At 41.2% G+C, this 16,600-nt stretch overlaps 1 protein-coding gene across 3 annotated transcripts in view; it reads left to right on the top strand.

The window, feature by feature from the left end:
- Nucleotides 1-16,600, top strand: part of LOC115208090 (SLIT-ROBO Rho GTPase-activating protein 3) — a 72,320-nt gene that overhangs the window by 15,462 nt on the left and 40,258 nt on the right. For all 3 annotated transcript variants that reach the window (XM_029775866.1, XM_029775864.1, XM_029775867.1), the window contains exon 2: nt 15,701-15,896. In XM_029775866.1, the coding sequence (XP_029631726.1) occupies nt 15,701-15,896 (196 nt within the window). The remainder of the gene's footprint in view (nt 1-15,700; nt 15,897-16,600) is intronic.

The following is a 16,600-nucleotide window of genomic DNA, read 5'->3' as shown; positions in this document are numbered from 1 at the left end:
GTAATATTTGACTCCTTTCAGGAAACTAGACGTATGTCGCGCGTCACTACTTAACAGGCGAGGCATTTCATCGTAAACATTTTAGTTATCAAAATGTATTTTTGGGGGGCAGAAATGCCTTCTGGAACATGTGAACTTTCATGTGCCTTAATTTAAAAAACTTGTATGCCATCTGTAAATACGAATAAACGTGTTTAAATTACGAGCCTAGTTGGTTTAGCCATGGAAAAAGTTAGGAACCTTCCCGCTAGCCATGATTGACTGTGATAATTGATGGGCTGGACATGCCAAGAGATGAGTTTGGATTGGTCTGCCATGTAGCATGCTTCTGTCTATAACATGAGCTGCTCAGTATGTGTAGGTCATGCTTTCTAACGTGGCTTTTTTAATGATATCATGAACTGCAAAGTGTTGCTAATGCTCTCGACTTTCTGGAGAACTGAGTTTTGAAATCAGTGGAATGCCCGGTGGAAGCAGAGTATGATTTCTAAGGAGATTGAGAAAATTTAGCCTTTTGCAAATATGCAGATGGAATCGAAAAGAGAACACACAGAAGGCTGTTGTATAAAACAGCTGTCTCCGGATTACATCTTCAAACTAAGGGCAACCATGGTATCTGTGACAGAGAGGGAGAAGCGCTCATCCATGTATACGGGTAAGAGAATATAGCCAGCTACATTTTCAGATGTTATAAGTTTCTAATTTTGTTAGTCGTTTTTCATTGCAAGTTAAAACGTACTGCTAGCTAGCTAATGTTAGCTGGCTGTGTAGTAGCATTATTAGTAACTTAGAGCCATTAGCATTGCTAGTATTATAGCCTAATGTTAGCTAGCTAGCTAACATTGAACCTAGTTGGTTAGCTTTAGCTACCTGCAGATTCATGCACGGTAGTAACGTTATGAGTTTGGATTATGGTTTGTTGTTTAGCTAGCTACAGTGAGGGAAAAAAGTATTTGATCCCCTGCTGATTTTATACGTTTGCCCACTGACAAAGAAATGATCAGTATATAATTTTAATGGTAGGTTTATTTGAACAGTGAGGACAGAATAACAACAACAAAATCAAGAAAAATGCATGCCAAAAATGTTATAAATTGATTGCATTTTAATGAGGGAAATAAGTATTTGACCCCCTCTCAATCAGAAAGATTTCTGGCTTCCAGGTGTCTTTTATACAGGTAACGAGCTGAGATTAGGAGCACACTCTTAAAGGGAGTGCTCCTAATCTCAGTTTGTTACCTGTATAAAAGACACCTGTCCCACAGAAGCAATCACTCAATCAGATTCCAAACTCCACCATGGCCAAGACCAACGAGCTCTCCAAGGATGTCAGGGACAAGATTGTAGACCTACACAAGGCTGGAATGGGCTACAAGACCATCGCCAAGCAGCTTGGTGAGAAGGTGACAACAGTTGGTGCGATTATTCGCAAATGGAAGAAACACAAAATAACTGTCAATCTCCCTCGGCCTGGGGCTCCATGCAAGATCTCACCTCGTGGAGTTGCAATGATCATGAGAACGGTGAGGAATCAGCCCAGAACTACATGGGAGGATCTTGTCAATAATCTCAAGGCAGCTGGGACCATAGTCACCAAGAAAACAATTGGTAACACACTACACCGTGAAGGACTGAAATCCTGCAGCACCCGCAAGGCCCCCCTGCTCAAGAAAGCACATATACATGCCCGTCTGTAGTTTGCCAATGAACATCTGAATGATTCAGAGGACAACTGGGTGAAAGTGTTGTGGTCAGATGAGACCAAAATGGAGCTCTTTGGCATCAACTCAACTCGCTGTGTTTGGAGGAGGAGGAATGCTGCCTATGAACCCAAGAACAGCATCCCCACCGTCAAACATGGAGATGGAAACATTATGCTTTGGGACAACTTCACCGCATCAAAGGGACGATGGACGGGGCCATGTACCGTCAAATCTTGGGTGAGAACCTCCTTCCCTCAGGCAGGGCATTGAAAATGGGTCGTGGATGGGTATTCCAGCATGACAATGACCCAAAACACACGACCAAGGCAACAAAGGAGTGGCTCAAGAAGAAGCACATTAAGGTCCTGGAGTGGCCTAGCCAGTCTCCAGACCTTAATCCCATAGAAAATCTGTGGAGGGAGCTGAAGGTTCGAGTTGCCAAACGTCAGCCTCAAAACCTGAATGACTTGGAGAAGATCTGCAAAGAGGAGTGGGACAAAATCCCTCCTGAGATGTGTGCAAACCTGGTGTCCAACTACAAGAAACGTCTGACCTCTGTGATTGCCAACAAGGGTTTTGCCACCAAGTACTAAGTCATGTTTTGCAGAGGGGTCATATACTTATTTCCCTCATTAAATAACATTTTTGACATGCGTTTTTCTGGATTTTTTTGTTGTTATTCTGTCTCTCACTGTTCAAATAAACCTACCATGAAAATTATAGACTGATCATTTCTTTGTCAGTGGGCAAATGTACAAAATCAGCAGGGGATCAAATACTTTTTTTCCCTCACTGTACATATCTAAACAAAAGACTATGCCAGTAACCATTTCACTGTACTGTTTACACCTTCTGTATCCTGTGCATGTGACAAATGCACTTTGATTTTATTTTATATAGTGTGTGTTTTACAGAGACGGTAATGTGAAGAACAACATGACCTGCACTAAAGTCAAATTAGGATATAACTTTAGCCCATCGAGACAGTGTCCAAGTTCTAAATTTCTTCGGTAGAATGCCCTGCTTTTATTTTGTCACACTCACTACCATCAGCTGTTTTCTGTAATTAGCTTGCCTTTAACTTGTAAATAAGGATATTGTTGTGAGTTTATTTTCTTGTAATAATGAATACAAATGAGCTAAAGTTAAGACATTGTCAGCTATATGATATAGTCATTATTTGAACTGGCTAGCCAGCTAACTTAACGTTAGCTAGCTAACAAGCTAGAATCGAATAAAAACATTGTTTAGAAAGTTGCCCAGTTTGGTAGATTGACATATACTAAATTAATTTTTTGAACGGATGGGTTTGTTAGTGTTAAAATACATAAGTTCTGCTATTTTGGACCACCAGGCTGCTGTGTTTATGTTTTTGTGTCTTATAGTTTTTCACAATGACAAGTTTGATGTTGGACAACAATGTTCTTGATGTCATTGCGACAAGTTTTACAGACATGTCGATAGACGTAGTATAAACCAGCGTTTAGTCTTGAATTCTTTGGTTGTCGAGTACACTACCATACTCACTCTGTTTAGCACATGGCTTCACTTGACTCCTTAAAGAGATGGATGGGGCTAAAGCTTAAGAGGGTGTGAATGATTCTGAATGGGTGTAGACAAAGAAGAGCTCTCCATTAGGTGTACCAAAAGATTCAGGGGCCATTTTCTCAAAAGTTTATCAACTTTCAAAGCAGAATTACTTTCCATTGTTCCTCAACTGTAGTGTATGATATACGATTTTCTAGCTCTGAGTCTCTACTTTTATCCAATGTAAAAAAACAAAAAACAACACAATTTCAAATGTTGCTGCATAAGACTGAATCGAGCCGGTCAGTCATATGAAGATTGGGAAACGCAAGTGATGCTTCATGATAATCGTAAATTGATTTATCCTTAGTGTTATGGTCCAATAAATAAATAACTTGCATGGATACGCAGTTTTGTTTAGGAACCAACCGAACCAAATGAAACAATACAATGTAACAAATAGTCTAACTCAAACTATAGCTCAAAATTATGTTTGAAAACGACATTCATTGTCTTTTCGTTTGTTAAATAAATTAGACCATGCCCATTTCAAGCTTATCTTTCTACAAAATAAAATGTTTTATCAGAATATTGAGACAAGTGAGCTGGCTAACTCCATAATCCTGCTTTTTGGTATACCCCTCTGAGACTTTCTTTCTTGTTTTTCATATTTCGGTGTGGTTTTAAACCGGTTTCTGGGGGTAATTCATATTTGGGTCCAGAGCTGTAGCCACTGAGTTTTTATTGAGGAAAACAAACACCTGGCCCAGCATTCAACAGCAGGTGGGTTAATTGACATCTCACTGACTGTGCTATGGGCTCTGGAACATCTGAGTCATTTTGGCAAAATACATTAACTACCAATTTGAAATAAAAAAAACTGTAAATTACAGCAATGCCTGACTTGACTAAACTAAACAGAGCACATGTTTAATTCTAAGATGGAAACGTCGAGCCATACATGCTTATGACAAGTAATTTGTACAACACATTATAATACATTATACCTGCAGGCTTGAAGTAAAGTCAATGTTACCAAAATATAGCTATTTATTCACCTTTCCTACAAGACTGCAGCTTTTAGAGCATAGTTGTAGATCAGTGGAGGCTCCACAGAGAACAAAGGGGAGGTCCATCCTCAGTGAATTTCATAAAAACAGTGACACATTCAAGTTATCCTTTTTAGACAAAACTATACTAAATATATTCATGTCACCAAATAATTGATTAAAAGACACTTTTGCAATGAAGGTCTACAGTAGCCTCAACAGCATTCTGTAGGGTAGCACCATGGTGTAGCCGGAGGACAGCTGGTTTCCGTCCTCTGGGTACATTGACTTCAATACAAAACCAAGGAGGCTCATGGTTCTCACCCCATTCCATAGACTTAAATAGTAATTATAACAACTTCCGGGGGTGTAACCTGTGCATCAATTCTGTATGGGTTTCTAGGGCCGTCCTGTAGCTCTGTAGAGGCCTGCAGCATCCAGAGAACCGTGCACAAACTACACATAGAGTACCATCCTTCCATAGCCTTTACTGATCCATAAATAACTAGAGCTAGGGCTCTAGGAAGAGAAGGCAAACATCATGGCTATTATCTTGATCACACTGATCACATTATAATATCAAACAGTCATTTGATCCTCTCATAGAGTGAATTCTAAATGGCACCCTATTACCTATATGCGCCTAGGTCAAAAGTGTTGCACTATGTGGGCAATCCGATGCCAGCGGGAGCGGAAAATATTTTTGGTATCTCAGATTGTCCTCGCAATTATTACATAGATACCTCATTGAGAGGAAGGATGTTTGAAATGCTTTTTGGGCATTTCCACGGTAACAGAATTACACCTTTACTCTCTTTTTACACTTTTTAAATTGTATGCCTAACAAAAAACATTGATTTCAAAGTTTAACAAACCATACAACTCTATGCACAAGGGCTACTTTTAACATTTCCACTGACATCTTTTACAAAAACGAATTTAGTAGAAGAACAGTGCAGATGCAAACTTTGGTAACGGAATAATGGTAAAATCTCCCTCAGTTTGTGACTACGTTTTCCTCAAACTCTGTTAAATATCGGCTCCAAATTAAGATTTGAAGATGTCTGCAGAAAGAACGGGGTATCAGATATGACATGGCACCTTGAGTTTGAAAAATACATCTTGGTTATTGAACTACAGTAAGTGAAGTGGTTTTACACCCGGTAATTGAATTACGGTACCGGAATTATATCATGGGTGCCTGATCTGTTCTACACAGAAATGCATAATTAAGGATATGAATTCTTCTCATGTTTCACAAGTTTGGACATCACAGCGCAACACAGTAGAGTACAGTGCAGTACAATACAGCAGAGGAGAGTAAGGTAGAGTTCAGGACAGTAGAGTGCAGCACATCGCATCGTAGAATAATAATGAAGATGAACTATGAAATAACAAATATGGAATAATGTAGTAACCAAAAAAGTGTTCAACAAAACAAAGATTTTAGATTCTTCAAAGTAGCCACCCTTTGCCTTGATGACAGCTTTGCACACTCAACTAGCTTCATGAGGAATGCTTTTCTAACCGTCTTGAAGGAGTTCCCACATATGCTGAGCACTTGTTGGCTGCTTTTCATTTACTCTGCGGTCCAACTCATCAAAAACCATCTCAATTGGGTTGAGGTGATTGTGGAGGCCAGGTCATCTGATGCAGCACTCCATCACTCTCTTTCTTGGTCAAATAGACCTTACACAGCCTGGAGGTGTGTTCTGGGTCATTTTCCTGTTGAAAAACAAATGATAGTCCCACTAAACTCAAACCAGATGGGATGGCGTATCGCTGCAGAATGCTGTGGTAGCCATGCTTGTTAAGTGTGCCTTGAATTCTAAATAAATGACTGACAGTGTCACCAGCAAAGCAAACCCACACTATTACACCACCTCCTCCATGCTTCTCGGTGGGAACCACACATGCAGAGATCATCCGTTCACCTACTCTGCGTCTCACAAAGACACGGCGGTTGGAACCAAAAATCTCAAATTTGGACTCATCAGACCAAAGGACAGATTTCCACCGGTCTAATGTCCGTTGCTTGTGTTCCTTGGCCCAAGCAAGTCTCTTCTTCTTATTGGTGTCCTTTAGTAGTGGTTTCTTTGCAGCAATTCAACCACAAAGGCCTGATTTCAAGCAGTCTCCTCTGAACAGTTGATGTTGAGATGTATCTCTTACTTGAACTCTTGAAGCATTTATTTGGGCTGCAAACTGCATTAGATAACTCTAATTAACTTATTCGCTGCAGCAGAGGAAACTCTGGGTCTTCCTTTCCTGAGGCGCTCATGAGAGCCAGTTTCATCATAGCGCTTGATGGTTTTTGTGACTGTACTTGAAGCAACTTTCAAAGTTCTTGAAATTTTCAGTATTGTCAAAGTAATGATGGACTTCGTTTCTCTTTGCTTATTTCAGCTTTTCTTGCCATAGTATGGACTTGGTCTCTGTATACCACCCCTACCTTGTCACAACAAAAATGATTGGCTCAAACACATTAAGAAGGAAAGAAATTCCACAAAGAACTTAGAGAGAGAATGTTTTCTAAGACTCCTTTTCCATCTGTTTATCCAGAAATCCAAACCTTTACTTATGCCAAATTTTGAAGATGGAACATTTTTGAAAAATGTATTTATGCCTTAATTTCCTAAAAATATAGACTCTTAGCTTCATTTGACACCTAATTGGAAATTCATGTTGGTGTGTGTGGGTCCTTTTGGATGGAAATACCCTTTAAGTGGACATTTTTGGATTTTTTAAAATGTATTTGCATCCTGGAAGACCCTATGATCTGTGACCCCGTACAAAAACATCTTGGTATCATTGAACTTCTTATAGTGTGCTCTGAAATATTTCACATTCATTTATTCAACATTAAAAGTATTAATATCTCAAAACTACCCTTTTTGATTTTGTTAATTTTAAGACATTGTATGGAACTATATACTCCACAAGTACAGTGAATTCCAGAGTGGGCTCTCTGCGATTTCTGAAGGTATGATACATTTTATGAGCACCACCAACACAGCGAATTCGCACTGAGCTAAAGGGTAGAGCTGCCGCTTTCAAGGTGCGGGACTCTAACCCGGAAGCTTATAATAAATCCTGCTATGTCCTCCGACGGACCATCAAACAGGCAAAGCGTCAATACAGGACTAAGATTGAATCATACTACACCGTCTCCGACACTCGTCTTATGTGGCAGGGCTTGCAAACTATTATAGACTACAAAGGGAAGCACAGCCGTGAGCTGCCCAGTGACACAAGCCTACCAGATGAGCTAAATCACTTCTATGCTCGCTTCGAGGCAAGCAACACTGAGGCATGCATGAGAGCATCAGCTGTTCCGGACGGCTCTCCATAGCTGATGTGAATAAGACCTTTAAACAGGTAAACATTCACAAGGCCAGACGGATTACCAGGATGTGTGCTCCGGGCATGTGCGGACCAATTGGCAGGTGTCTTAAATGACATTTTCAACATGTCCCGGATTGAGTCTGTAATACCAACATGTTTCAAGTAGACCACCATAGTTTGTGTGCCCAAGAACATTAAGGTAACCTGCCTAAATGATTAACGACCCGTAGCACTCACGTCTGTAGCCATGAAGTGCTTTGAAAGGCTGGTCATGGCTCACATTAACACCATTATCCTAGAAACCCACTCCAATTTGCATACTGCCCCAACAGATCCACAGATGATGCAATCTCTATTGCACTCCACACTGCCCATTCCCACCTGGACAAAAGGAACACCTATGTGAGAATGCTATTCATTGACTACAGCTCAGCGTTTAACACAATGGTACCCTCAAAGCTCATCACTAAGCTAAGGATCCTGGGACTAAACACCTCCCTCTGCAACTGGATCCTGGACTCCCTGATGGGCTGCCCCAGGTGGTGAAGGTGGTAGCAACACATCTGCCATGCTGATCCTCAACACGCGAGCTTCCCCAGGGGTGCGGGCTCAGTCCCCTCCTGTACTCCCTGTTCACCCACAACTGCATGGCCAGGCACGACTCGAACACCATCATTAAGTTTGCAGACGACACAACAGTGGTAGGCCTGATCACAGACAATGATGAGACAGCCTATAGGGAGGAGGTCAGAGACCTGGCTGGGTGGTGCTAGAATAACAACCTATCCCTCAACGTAACCAAGACAAAGGAGATGATTGTGGACTACAGGAAAAGGAGGACCGAGCACGCCCCCATTCTCATCGACGGGGCTGTAGTGGAGCAGGTTGTGAGCTTCAAATTCCTTGGTGTCCACATCACCAACAAACTAGAGTGGTCCAAGCACACCAAAACAGTCGTGAAGAGGGCACAACAAAGCCTATTCCCCCTCAGGAAACGAAAAAGATTTGGCATGGGTCCTCATATCCTCAAAAGTTTCTACAGGTGCAACATCGAGAGCATCCTGACAGGTTGCATCACTGCCTGGTATAACAATTGCTCGGCCTCCGACCGCAAGGCACTACAGAGGGTAGTGCGTACGGCCCAGTACATCACTGGGGCTAAGCTGCCTACCATCCAGGACCTCTACACCAGGTGGTGTCAGAGGAAGGCCCTGAAAATTGTCAAAGTCCCCAGCCACTCCAGTCAGAGACTGTTCTCTCTCTTACCGCATGGCAAGCGGTATAGAGTGCCAAGTCTAAGAAAAAAATGCTTCTCAACTGTTTTTACCCCCAAGCCATAAGACTCCTGAACAGGTAATCAAATGCCTTCCCGGACTATTTGCATTGTCCCCCCCCCCCCCCCCCCCCCCCCCAACCCCTCTTTTACACTGCTGCTGCTCTCTGTTTATCATACAGTTCATGTCTGAAGTTTACATACACTTAGGTTGGAGTCAATAAAACTTGTTTTTCAACCACTCCACAAATTTCTTGTTCACAAACTATAGTTTTGGCAAGTCGGTTAGGACATCCACTTTGTGCATGATGCAAGTAATTTTTCCAACAATTGTTTACAGACAGATTATTTCACTTATAATACACTGTATCACAATTCCAGTGGTCAGAAGTTTACATACACTAAGTTGACTGTGCCTTTAAACAAGCTTGGAAAATTCCAGAAAATAATGTCATGTATTTAGAAGCTTCTAATAGGCTAATTGACATCATTTGATCCACTTGGAGGTGTACCTGTGGATGTATTTCAAGGCCTACCTTCAAACGCAGTGCCTGTTTGCTTGACATAATGGGAAAATCAAAAGAAATCAGCCAAGACCTCAGGAACAAAATTGTAGACCTCCACAAGTCTGGCTTATCTTTGGGAGCAATTTCCAAAAGCCTCAAGGTACTACGTTTATTTGTACAAACAATAGTACGCAAGTATAAACACCATGGGACCATGCGCCCTGTCTTGTAATGATGAACGTACTTTGGTGCGGAAAGTGCAAATCAATCCCAAAACAACAGCAAAGGACCTTGTGAATTTTCTGGAGGAAACGGGTACAAAAGTATCTATATCCACAGTAAAACGAGTCCTATATCGACATAACCTCAATGGCCGCTCAGCAAGGAAGAAGCTACTGCTCCTTAACCGCAATAAAAAAGCCAGACTACGGTTTGCAACTGCACATGGGGACAAAGATCGTACTTTTTGGAGAAATGACCTCTGGTCTGATGAAACAAAAATTGAACGCTTTGGCCATAATGACCATTGTTATGTTTGGAGGAGAGGCTTGCAAGTCGAAGAACACCATCCCAACCGTGAAGCACGGGGGTCGCAGCATCATGTTGTGGGGGTGCTTTGCTGTAGGAGGGACTGGTGCACTTCACAAACTAGATGAGGAAAATGATGTGGATATATTGAAGCAACATCTCAAGACATCAGTCAGGAAGTAAAATCTTGGTCGCAAATGGGTCTTCCAAATGGACGATGACCCCAAGCATACTTCCAAAGTTGTGGCAAAATGGCTTAAGGACAACAAAGTTAAGGTATTGGAGTGGCCATCACAAAGCCCTGACCTCAATCCTATAGAAAATTTGTGGGCAGAACTGAAAAAGCGTGTGCGAGCAAGGAGGCCTACAAACCTGACTCAGTTACACCAGCTCTGTCAGGAGGAATGGGCCAAAATTCACCCAACTTATTGTGGGCAGCTTGCGGAAGGCTACCCGAAACGTTTGACCGAAGTTAAACAATATAAAGGCAATGCTACCAAATGCTAATTGAGTGTATGTAAACTTCTGACCCACTGGGAATGTGATGAAAGAAATAAATAAAAGCTGAAATAAATCATTCTCTCTACTATTATTCTGACATTTCACATGCTTAAAATAAACTGGTGATCCTAACTGACCTAAGACAGGGAGTTTTTACTAGGATTAAATGTCAGGAATTGTGAAAAACTGAGTTTAAATGTATTTGGCTAAGGTGTATGTAAACTTCCGACCTCAACTGTATATGCATAGTCACTTTACCTATACATTCGTGTACATACTACCTCAATTGACCCGACTAACCAGTTCCCCTGCACATTGGCTAACCAGGCTATCTGCATTGTGTCCCGCCACTCACCACATGCCAACCCCTCTTTTACGCTACTGCTACTCTGTTTATCATATATGCATAGTCACTTTAACCACATCTACATGTACATACTACCTCAATCAGCCCGACTAACCGGTGCCTGTATGTAGCCTCGCTACTGTTATAGCCTCGCTACTGTATATAGCCTCCCTACTGTTTTTTTTTCACTTTCTTTTTTACTGTTGTTTTTATTTATTTACTTACCTTTTGTTCACCTCATACCTTTTTTGCACTGTTGTTTAGAGCCTGTAAGTAAGCATTTCACTGTAAGGTCAACCTGTAAGATTGACACCTGTTGAATTCGGCGTGTGACAAATTAACTTTGATTTGATTTGAAAATGGATTCAAAGGGAACTCCCTCTGCTGGTGACTTGCTGAATATGCAAATTCTAAAGGGGGGCTGTGATTTGGTTTTCTGTGTATAAAATGAGTCATATCATTAAAAGTACAGAGCCCTCTCTGGAAATTTGACGTGTTTGAAGAGTATATTGTTATAAACAATATGCCAAAAAAATGTATTAATCTAACGGTTGTTTTGAGAGATTAATATTTGTAATGTTGAATAAATGTGTGTAATGTGTATTTTATAATATAGACGTACTCCGTATTTGAGAGAACACTATAAGAAGTATAATGACACCAAGATGTTGTCTTACAGGAAACATGTAATTGTCTAAAAGGGGCATAAAATGTGATACAAATGTAAAAAGCATATTGAACATCCTTCCTCCCAATGCAGATCCAATGTGAGAATTGCCAGAACAATCCGAGATTCCAGAAATGTTCCTCTCCCACTGGTTTGGAATGCATCCATTGATTACCCTCCATTATTTGATTTTCCACTTAGATGTTCATTTATTATAAATGACCCATACACAGATAGTTGGATGGGGGAAGTATTACGGTTACATAATAAGAGGAAAGTATGTTGTTTGATGCTCTATTTTTACACATGGGGTAGCGAGGCTGGCTGGCAGCAGGACTGTAATTTTGTTCCACTGACCCTCCTTTCAGCAGCACATACAGTTGAAGTCGGAAGTTTACATACACCTTAGCCAAGTGTATGTAAACTTCCGACTTCAACTGTACAGGCTATTAATTGTTTATTGAGAGACTCAGGTTGTGGTCCAAATGGCTCCCTATGTGGTGCACTACATTTGACCAGAGCACTACATAGGGAATCGGGTGCCATTTGAGACGCAACCCCAAAGTTGCCCTTGTCCCAGCCCGTTATGCTAATAAACAGAAGGGCTGCTGGGAGGGAACGGAACACAGAAGTGGAACACAGAAGTGGAACTCTGGCCAGGCTAGTGGAGATGCATCCAGGGTTCCTTATCCAGGAAGCCATGGAGACCATGAGGGCTACATTTCCAACAAGCCGGCCAAGAAATAGAAGGCACACACGTTTACTAACACACACACACACACACACACACACACACACACACACACACACACACACTCTCTTGCTATTTTTGTGCTGCTTTATCCATCAATACAAAAACCCCATTGAGAAGTTAACAAAAGTGCCTTTTATATGCAAGGGGCAGTATAATCTGGTTCATTGATACATTTCTAAAGACTTCCTGTCTGTTTGCTGGGTAGTGCATGATGGGTAAAGGCTGCCAAGCTGGAGACTTGGAAGGGTTCAATCATGATCTCCATATTGCTTAATCACTTGGACTGGTTCTGTTAAGGGAATCAAGAGAAAAGATCAGTTCATCACCACATTATGGAAATGCCTTGGACCATCTGTTCATCTACAGAATCTAGAATACTGTTGATTTTTACATTATTATTTGGATGTTTGTACTGTGCTACTAAATGCGCTGTAAGTGAGTCATTGGATTTTACAGAGCTGCATGTGTGTCTCTCTGTCTGCATGCGTGTATGTGAATGTCAGTCTCTCTGTGTGTGTGCTCATAGCTGCAGTAGGAGCCTTTAGACGCGAGATGCATGTCTGGCTGATTTAGGCAGACAGGATGGAGAATAGGATGTAGGTCAGGGCAGCCTTCTGAGATCTACACATTGTTCTGCGAGCAACCACAAAGAAAAGTTTGTCATTTTAAAATGGCACACATTCTTTGAATTACAAGCTTTCGGCAGTTTGTACTTATGAAGCTTGGAAACTATGCTGGTATTTGAAGTCAAAGAATGGGGGAAAATGACAATCGTTTTTGGTCAGCATTTTTCAATTATAATCAAAATACCTCTGAGTGGAATTATGAGTTAATGGCGTATGACTAAATTTAACCTAAAATAACACGCAATGTAGAAACCTTTGCAGTCTCACATCGCCATTGATTTAAGTGTATCTTTAAGCAGCATATCAAACTAGGATTGGGCACTATCCAGATTTTCATATCGTCATACCGTCCTTCTTTCATCCCGGAATATACGGTATTACCGGCTTTGTACACACGGGTGTTCAAATTAAAGCCCATTGGTCGTCTGTTACCAGAATGCTAACAAAGTTAGTACAAGTAATAGCAAATTTCCATGGAGGCTGCTAGCTAAATAAGCTAATCAATGCCAAAGAAAATTAACGAATTGCATAGACAGGCAATCCAGCTCATAAAGTTATACATATATAGGTAGGAGCTACGGAATGTAATTTTTGGTGAGTTTGGACATCTACAAGCGAACATGAACAAGCGACATTATGCAAATTAACATAGTTTTGACGCATGCTAGTTGAAGGAAGAACAGTACTGGCTCTGGAGCAGCATGTGTACACGCTGTGTCTGTGTGGAGTCTGGATTCGCCAGGGCAACAGGCCTACCTGCTCTGCTCAGAGAAGAGGGATGAGAAAACTGTCTGAGAACGGAGAGGAGAAAAAATACTATTAAATTAAGATATTTGTACAGCTGCCACTAACTCTTTGACTTCTCAAACACGGCAGAAAGCTAACACAATATGATGCCCCGTCACTTTATTAATTCAGCTACTTACTTAGATAACTAGCAAGGTAAACTTAGGGGTCACAGTTAACACAAAATTCGGTGTTTTTCACACAGGAAAAAAATATAAAATGCGTAAGAAATATCTTGCTGCCTTTTGAAAACACAGATGTAAAATGCTTCTTATTGTAATTTCTGCTCTGCATCAGACACATTTTGTGCTTCAGTTGCACTTTTCCACTCAGATGAGAATTCACGAACTGTCATTCTATTGGCAGACAACGCTCTAACTGATGTGTAGCTACTTTTCTCCGGTACTTCTCTCAGTGTAGCCAGCCTACTTTTCTCCTGTAAAATGCAATATTAACTTTAAGCCAAACATTACGAAATGTAGCTGGCTACATTATTTCAATGTTAAACATTAGAAATATAATGGCCATGCATCGTTTTTACAAAAAAGATCATTTACTTGTGTGGCTGCCAGCCAAATAGCGTTGCACTTCTGTTGTCTTCTGATGAAAATTACACTTTTTTTCCTACCGAATGTGTTGCACTAATGTATTTTCTGTGAAGGAAAACTATAGTTGCACGTCCCTGATCACTCTACTTTCGATGTAAAACGCGACCCCTGTCAATACACAGCTGGACTCACCTGCTCCCGTTTCTCCTGTTGTGCTATTTGCAAACAAACACATGACTGGCTCAACTGTTCAGGGGAACTGTGGTAAGCCTCATAATGTAAAATAATGTGACGGGTGAAATGAAGAACATCATCTGCGGTATCTCCTAACGTATTGCACCTGTTGACTGCAGGTATTTATTTAAGTAGCTAAAAAATATACATTTATTGAAAAACTTCAAATAAATAGTTTCAACGGTATTTCCAAATACCCGGGAATACGGTGTATTTGGTATAACGCCCAAGCCTACACTATACGCTATAATATTTGAAGAGGTTACCAATAGGAATATTAACACAGCTTTGCATAGTAGTCATCGATTGTTATGTACTACTATGTGTAGCTACTTAACGCCTGTATCTCCAAAGCCCTCACATCAGCAGAGCCACATCAGTGCCACAGTTGCTTACTGTGACTTGAGTCCCTAAAAGATGATTTAATGTACTGAGGCTTGTGATCTATATGGGCTGACACAGTGTGAGAGGATGCTGATATAGTCTGCTCTCTATCTCGCTGTGCTGGAGTCTGGCTCACAACCCTGGCCTGAGCAGGCCAGCACCTTGGCTACAGTATTCAACAGCAAGCGTGGAGAGCCCAGCATATCAAATCAAATTTATTTGTCACATACACATGGTTAGCAGGTGTTAATGCAAGTGTAGCGAAATGCTTGTGCTTCTAGTTCCGACCATGCAGTAATATCTAACAAGTAATCTACCAATTCCACAACAACTACCTTGTACACACAAGTGTAAAGGAATGAATACAAATATGTACATAAAAATATATAAATGAGTGATGGCCGAACGGCATAGGCAAGATGTAATAGATGGTATGGAGTACAGTATATACATATGAGAGGAGTATTGTAGGGTATGAAAACATATAAAGCAGCATTGTTTAAGGTGGCTAGTGATACATTACATCAGGATGGCAAGATGCAGTAGATGGTATAGAGTACAGTATGTACATATGAGATGAGTAATGTAGGTTATGAAAACATTATATAAAGTGGCATTGTTTAAAGTGGCTAGTGATGCATCTAATTACATCAAGATGGCAAGATGCAGTAGATGAATGCATAACACATTATAGACAGTGACACCCCAGCAGGAAGCATAGAGCACTCTCCATAGGCAGATGACAGCAAGATCCAAGTCATGCACACAGACTTTAAACATTTATTTGGAGAAATTCGTTTTTGTTTGTTCTTTTGTATGTACCTTTGCCTCCTGCCTGCCCACCCTTACGACCGCAAGACACGTTTACCTTTTTCATACTGCCCCTCTTTTGAAGGTGTGCTTTCCTCCTTTCTAATTGGCAGAGATCCGTAACCAGTTGGTGGAGCAGTTCCGATGTCTTGAGCAGCAGTCGGAGTCCCGGCTACAGCTTCTGCAGGACCTGCAGGAATTCTTCCGCCGCAAGGCCGAGCTGCAGTTGGAGTACTCCAGAGGCCTGGACAAACTGGCCGAGCGCTTCTCCGGCAAGATCCGCTCCTCCAGGGAACATCAGCACTTTAAGTGAGTATTGTTGTGTTGTGTGTACTGTCTGTCTGGTAACCCTGTAATTGTGCTATTGTCTTATCGTAGGACTGTATGATAAACAGAAATTATATATACTTGACAAAAATATAAATGCAACATGTAAAGTGTTGGTCCTATGTTTCACGAGTTGAAATAAAAGATCCCAGAAATTTGCCATATGCAAAAAAAAAAGGTGTATTTCTCTTTTGGGCACAAATTTGTTTATATCCCTGTTAGTGAGCATTTCTCCTTTGCCAAGATAATCCATCCACCTGACAGGTGTGGAAAATCAAGAAGCTGATTAAACAGCATGATCATTACACAGATGCACCTTGTGCTGGGGACAATAAAAGGCCTCTCTAAAATGTGCCGTTTTGTCACACAACACAATGCCACAGATGTCTCAAGTTTTGAGGGAGTGCACAATTGGCATGCTGACTGCAGGAATGTCCACCAGAGTTGTTGCCAGATAATGTTAATTTCTCTATCATAAGCCGCCTCCAATGTCATTTTTGAGAATTTGGCAGTATGTCCAACCGGCCTCACAACCACAGCCCAGGACCTCCACATCCGGCTTCTTCACCTGTGGGATTGTCTGAGACCAGCCACCCGGACAGCTGATGAAACGGAGTAGTATTTTGGTCTGTAATAAAGCCCTTTTGTGTGGTAAAACTCATTCTGATTGGCTGGGCCTGGCTCCC

Source organism: Salmo trutta, chromosome 14, assembly GCF_901001165.1.
Source record: "Salmo trutta chromosome 14, fSalTru1.1, whole genome shotgun sequence".
NCBI lineage: Eukaryota > Metazoa > Chordata > Actinopteri > Salmoniformes > Salmonidae > Salmo > Salmo trutta.
The sequence above is the reverse complement of the archived record's forward strand: the minus strand, read 5'-3'. Positions and strand labels throughout refer to the sequence as shown.